The sequence below is a fragment of the Carcharhinus amblyrhynchos genome, chromosome 20, assembly GCF_965287045.1.
Source record: "Carcharhinus amblyrhynchos chromosome 20, sCarAmb.v2.hapA, whole genome shotgun sequence".
In the NCBI taxonomy this organism is placed as follows: domain Eukaryota; kingdom Metazoa; phylum Chordata; class Chondrichthyes; order Carcharhiniformes; family Carcharhinidae; genus Carcharhinus; species Carcharhinus amblyrhynchos.
In genome coordinates this window covers 44514706-44521824 of record NC_137343.1, presented here as the reverse complement: position 1 = coordinate 44521824, position 7119 = coordinate 44514706, and the positions used below count along the sequence as shown (strand labels likewise).

The 7119-nt window shown below is 42.7% G+C and overlaps 1 protein-coding gene across 1 annotated transcript; it reads right to left on the bottom strand.

Annotated features, from left to right (window-relative positions):
• Positions 1–443: 443 nt before the first annotated feature.
• On the bottom strand, positions 444–5639 carry LOC145356142 (immunoglobulin lambda-1 light chain-like). The gene is made up of 3 exons (XM_080208751.1): positions 5591–5639; positions 5100–5450; positions 444–766 (listed from the first exon to the last, which is right to left on the bottom strand). The coding sequence occupies exons 1-3, from the start codon at positions 5637–5639 to the stop codon at positions 444–446; spliced, it is 723 nt and encodes a 240-aa protein (XP_080064877.1).
• Between the last annotated feature and the right edge of the window lie 1480 nt (positions 5640–7119).

The window sequence follows — 7119 nt, the reverse complement described above, 5'->3', positions numbered from 1 at the left end:
GCCCTTTCATCACAATACCAGAATGTAACTCAGTCCATTAAAAAATATTGCAATATTACTTCAATTTAATGTCATCCATCGTCTCCATGTTGCGCCTGGATGTCACTGACTTTAAATAAAATGTGCAGAATATCACAATGATATAATCTAACTATTTAATTCCCTTTAGAATGTTACCATTAATTGTTTTTCAGGGGAAGAGAGAGAATAACAGAACATTAGTCGCGATAACGGTATAATGATTTTATTACACAGCGGTGTCAATGACATTACACTGAAGCTTTGATCCATTCAGAGTGAACACAGTTAAATTGAAATTAAGGGAATCAGCCGATCTGCTACAAACTGTGATGAACTGTTTGAAATGTTCCACTATTTGCCGAATTTATTTAGAAATAAAACTTTACTAACGGCAAAACACAAAAACGCTTTCGATGCATGTATCACATACAGCTGGATCTGGAGATGCTTGTTTGAAGCGGGTTTGCTTGAGTCTCGTGTTTAACCACACAGGAGTAAAGCTCGTGTGAGTTCCAGTCTGAGGCTGACAGAGTCAGATAACTGCTCACACTGAACGTGTTGTCCGCCTCCTGCTGGATCCGACTGGTCTCAACCCCATTCCCTCTGACGCTGCCATCGACAGTCCATTCAATCTCCGCAGCTCCCGGGTTGAAACCACTCACCAAACACACCAGGGTCGCCATGTTCTTCGCTGTGATTTGATCCGACGAAGGCGGAAGGAGAGACACAGTGGGGCTCCGTGGACCTGGAAAGTAGAGACAAGGATCGCACATCCATTAAAAATCAGCATAAATGACTGAATCATTGTTCCACCTTCTTCAAATTGTTTTTTTTAAGTCGGTATTATTCTACAAGAATGTATAGATTTTATACATTGGAGTCTTATTGATGCCAAATGCAAAAAGGCCGGGACTCTGGTTTCTGGAACATATACAACCTGAGAAGGTTTTTCTTTTTTCCCTGAAAGGACAGGAACATACAAATAAAATCTGATCTAAAGGAAATAGTGGAGTTTGAAATATTAAAGAGAAAAATAGGAAGGGAGATTCAATGCACCCACTTGTGATCTGAGGCAACGCAGCCCGAGCCAATGTCGCGAACACCGAGAATTTCAGAATAACACTAATCACTCAGAATTTGGGGTCAATATTGGAACCTATGCTGACGGCTACATTTCTGTAGTTTGCAACTCCAAAACCTCGATTCTAAACAATGAAATCGATTGTTTGCTTCTGTCACCATTTACTTCTCTGACGCAAGTCCAACAGACTGGACTGATATTTGAGTTTGTGAACATTCTTTGTCACGGCTTCACCCCGTGTCCCGTCCAGACCAACAGTGACGGTGTTGCGTAAATCTTAACAAATATCTCCCTGTCGCAATGGAAATATTTGGAGACATTTTTTTCGGAGTGGAGTGTCACAAACGATTTGTTGCAGCTGAGAGGAAGGGTTTCTAATAAATATTGTAAACAATTCTAATATATAACAATATAACTTAATGACACCCTCAAAAGGCCAGTAATAAACCAAACATGTCCTCATAATTATTTATCTCTCACACCTTGTCGTCAAAGCAGATGGACTGTGAGATCTTTATGTGCTTAAGTAGGGAACCATGATTCTGACATTGGAAGAATGATTCTACTTCACACTTAATTGTGAGGATGTTCTGAGGCCGTGGTCGGCGCTAAGTCAATGCAGGTTTGCATGTTCGTTCCTTTGACATTAGTCGATATTCGCAAAGCTGAAAGGGCGTTGTGTCAGAATCTTGTCTCTTTAAGTGACCATTTACCGCTTAAGTTACCATCTATCACAGTCAATGGGGAAACGCTCAGTAAATACGTTAATATATTGTGAGGCTTCGAAGAAAGGGTTCAGAAATAAATATCCATTTCAAACTAAAAGTATCAGGCTAACCTTTTACAATTCGCCCTGACATTGAGGTATTATGTCGGCGACAACAGCAATATGGGTTTTGTCGCTGTCGGTAAAAAATCGATTGTCTTTGGAGCTAGAAATTGGTCTTATATTTTTGTTGGAATGTAATTTGGATGTTGAAACTGAGTCGGCAGACAAATGCCGCAACCACTTATTTCAAAACTGGTATCTTCTTCCTGCGCCCCCGAGAGTTTCGCTGGATCATCTCAAATGTTTGCACCGATGAGCAAGTGTGAAGATCGACTTCTATTTAGTGGACTTAAGTGAATTATTTTTACGCCGGCATTTTCACCAGATCTGATTTCTTAAAGTAACAACTCAAATATTCAAAAGCATTTTTTCCCTTTTTGCCTCATGCTGGTCCATTTCACCGTAGTATCTATCGCCCAGTAAACAAATGACTTGAAGAAGCAAGTAATAAAAAAGGGAAAGTAAGATTGAGAAGGGAAGAGACCCTGACCACAGTTTTCCAATCGGGCCCGGAGCAGGTTTGACTCTCGGAGGCAGGAAGAGAGATGAAATTGTCAAAGGGCGAAAGGGGGGTGGCATAATTATAGGCCAGTGAACTTAACCTCAGTGAAGGGAGAACTAATGGAATAAACGCGGCATAATCAAATATAGCGATCACGGCTTTGCTGCCGGTAAATCTCACCCCAAAGCGTTAATTGGTATTTTTGAGCAGGTAGTATGAAGCGGTGAATGACGGCAATATTTTTCGCATAGTCTACATGGATTTTAACAAGGCCCTTGTTAAGTTCACACATAGGATGAACAGGTTGGATCCGAAATTGGCTCAGTGGCAGGGAACAAAGGGTCCGTATATCAATGAGTGCCTGTATGATTGTTGTTCGATGATACAAATTTGGCAGTGTGGTTGCGAACAAGAAAGCTGGATAATGCAGGAAGACAATGGACTAGTTAGATTAGTGCACCGGCGACAAATGGAATTAATTGCCGAAAAGTGTGAGGAACTGCACTTCAGGAAAACCAACAAGACAAGCGAGTACACTGTACAGATGGGAAAATGCCGAGAAATGTAGAGAAAATTAGTGAACAGAAAACGCAGGTCCACAGATTCTGAAGGCGGCTGAGCAACTGGATATAGTAGCAAAGAAGGCATAGGGGGCATTTACATTTATAAGCTGAGGTAGAGATTGTTAGAACTTTGAGGTTATGCTGAAACTGCTGGAAAGATGCATAGGAAAAATGTAATTGTACGAGAACGAGTACAGGCAGATCTAGAGGGATGTCGGCTGGAATGGAATATTTAGTTATAAGTATTGAATTGTCCCTTTTGTTCGGAACAGACGAGGCTGAAAATAAACCCATTTGAAGGCATAATATTCTGAGGTGTCTGGGCAGAATGGATCGGAAAACAGTATTGCCAATGGTTGAGGGGTCGATAAGAACAGGACTTGGATTTGTCGTTAGAAGTAGAAGGTTTCGCGGAGATTGGAAGGGAATCGTTTCACCCAGAGGGTTTAGGGGATGTGGAACCTACTGCCGGAGAGGCTGTTATTGGCAAATTAATGGTCACTTAAACGAACATAGAATGTGTAATTTAAAGGCTAATGAATAAATGTTAGATTGTTCCTTGTGAACCAGTGCAGACACGATTGGCCAACTCGACTACAACAATTTTCCAAAGATATACCATTCTATGATTTTGCGAATATATTATATTGCTTTTCTCCCTCATTGACGTACAGGCGCTACAGTGTGGATATCTATAAGGTACACTGCCGGAACTCCGACAACAGCTTCCAAACCAGCCATGTCTTCCACTGGACGAACACACGGGCACCAGATGCACGGCTACAACACCAGGTGGCAAACCCCCAACAAGCCACACAGCATACCAAAGTAGAACTGTACCGCCTTTCCTTCACTGTCGCCTGGCCAAAATCTCTTAACTCCCTTCCTAACAGCTCTGCGGTGTACCTATGACACATGGACGACATCGGTTTGATAATGCGGCTCACCGTCACTGTATCCGTGGATGATAGGCGTGGGAGATGGGGGTGGTGAAATGAATGTTACCTTTCTGATCACATCCCATGAATCAATATTGGCAGTAATCTCCATCTTTTGTTCTATTACGACGAACTGACACTCAGAGAACCAACAACAATCTGAACGAGTCCACAACAATACTCAAAAACCTGACAACCTTATTCCGGGACATTCCAAAACAACTGATTGGATGGGAAGAATATGAACCGTAATTTCCGAAGAAATCAAATATTCCGCACATCATTGATGTTTGTACTATGTGATCCAGTAACAATCAGGGTCGATTATGACTGGCGGAATTCCGGCAACAATACGGTTATTTTGCACACCCGGGATTAATGCAAAATATTAGGCTGAGAATCTTGTACTGAACGGTTTTCAGTGAGTTTGGGGACCAGTGGGAGTGAGTCGCACCCAGTCACCACACTATAATTCCGCAAACATAATGCAATCTTGCTTTAAATGGAATGAAACAGCCTGATGTAAACGCTTTGAATGCAATTCTAACCCTTTAAACCAGACTACAGGGGCAGAGTATGAAAGAACCTGAACCACTGTGTCCCTTCATACAATCATGGAATTATAGACCCCACTAGGTGGCCGATTGTAGCTTGTACAAACTTCCCCATTTAGCTCATTTGCATGCCTGTTTTTTCACTTTTGAAATGTTTATCGTCTTGCTAATTATAGTTCCGCTCGCAGTGTTCATACAGCTGGGGCACTCCACTCCTAACACTGGCTAAGCGAAGGGAAACATTCCATCTTCCTAGCAACCGCATTCTCAATCATCTCCTCGCACTGCCGGCTGGATCAGATGGTTGAAAATTCTGCACAGTCCCAGCAGATCAGACCGGAAGCTTCCAGTGAAATGAGTTTCACTCGTAACTGAAATGCCCCTTTACCCTATCACATAACAGCACACACTCCAGAAAATCGCCGAAGTTCTGAGCCCAGCTATCACTGCAATATCATTTCCTGCTGAATCAAAGATCCCCCATAACAATATTTTAGGAGCGATCATTTTGATTTGCACTAATTCAGTCCACCTATCCGACCGTTTCCAAGTACATTTAGTTATTTAGAAAGCGTCACAAATGTTAGAGGAGAGTTAAGTGATTTACTTACTGCCCAGATTCAACTTCGTTCCACTCCCGAAAATGCTTCTATATGGACTGCTTCTCGCACCAGCACCACAGTAATAATCTGCAGCGTCCTCCGATTGCACGTTGGTGATGGTTAAATGCATCTTGTTACTCGATGAGTCCACAGACCCGGCGAATCGATTCGGAATACCCGAAGCCAGACCATTGTACTCGGACCAAACAAGCACAGGGGCGCTGTCGGGTTTCTGCCAGTACCAGCTCGACCAGTAGCTGCCAGTGGTGCCACCAGACATGGTGCAAATGATGGTGACGGTCTTTCCCTGTGAGGACGAAATGGATCCTGGTTGGGTCAGGACAGGATCCGCAATTGTACCTGGTGAAATGCAAAGTATTGTCAGTCACACACTGTGAAATGTTGAATATAGCTCACAATTCAGGTTCGTTAAAACACAGGCGCAGAAATACATAATGTGAAGAAAATTAGCGTTACTTCAGGCCGACGCCTGTACTTACTGTGGAAACAGAGTATCAGTGCGGCGAGAACTCCAATCGATTGTGTCATGGTGAAGGTTTGGGGAGAGGAAGAAGGAAAATAAATCGTGACACGAACGCGCTTCTGAGTCCATTCCAACCTCTCCTTAAAAAGACTCAAACACCGCAGGGCGAATGAATATGAATTAGGTATGCAAATTTCCTGTCACGTGATATTAGGCCGAAGATCTCCATTTCGGTATTGTCTGATATTTGCAGAATGATCTGGTCAGCCATTTTGGAAAAGAAGAAATATAAATTTCCCAAGCCACAGAACAGCATGTAAAATGGCTCAATCCCCAACATCCCTCCCCCCAGAAAAAAACAAACAGTGCGGTGAAACATAAAACAGATTAAATGAATCGTGGCTTGATCTCTGGAACCTGCAGATTACAATAAATAAATGTTGTGGGCATTGAGCTGTTTAATAGGCGTAACGTCCTTGGTGAATAAATTAAAGACGAAAACTGTGAGTTGAGATTTCATGTGCACACAGAGAGGCGTAAGCCCACGCTCCTTATTGGCGTTTCGCGATTGATGGATGGATAGATAGATAGATAGATAGATTGATGGATAGATTGATAGACAGAGAAACAGATAGATGGATCGACAGGTAGATAGATAGATGAATGGATGGATAGATGGAGAGGCAGACAGATAGATAGAGGGATGGAGATAGATAGTCAGATAGGTAGGTAGATACATATATAGATGGCTATGCTAAGTGAGTGAATGATAGACAAGTCCCGAAGAACATTTTAGTACCTACCTAGAATGTGATTAAGTGCCAAGACTGCCCCCTCAGCTTTATTCAAGTGTTGGAAACCCACGGCATACACAGTGAGTTAAGCCTTGGCAAAGTGAAATGCTCTCGGAAACAGAGCTTTCGCATGACTTTCGTTGTTTGATTTGAGGGGCATATTTGCTGTCATAGGAAACAATGAGGTTGAGAATGTCAATGCATTTGCCGACATCGGAATGAGCTGAAAATAGCAGTTTTAAAAATCAGATTTCTGATGACCAGTTACCCTCCCCCTCAACACCACCCTCTCCTCCCGCCGGACGACAGTATTGCAGAAGCCATCGAATAATGTCCTATTGCTCCCTCATTTGAAAAATTAAACAAAATCTGGCAAGCCCTTTCAATGTTGATAACCTGAGCTTGTCAGACACCTTCATCCCATGTGTCCTTGAACAATTGTGAGAAGTAACATTTTGGTTATGCAGCTGAGGCGCACAGCGGAGAACGGGAAGAAATGAATTAATTGGTTCGCCTGGAGAGCTGCCGATCGCGGTGCAGAGGCAGTTGTGTCAGTATAAAGAATTCGAGAAGGTTGATCGCAGAAAGAGGGCAATCAGCCCATCGCATCCATGTCGGTTCTGTAAAGGAGCGATACAACTGGAATTTCTGTCTTGATCTTACTCCAGCCTTCCACATATTTTCCACCTTTTTGACAGGGATTGTTAAATCCTCTTCCGCCAGCCCTTGATCCAGTTGTCTCCAGCTCATT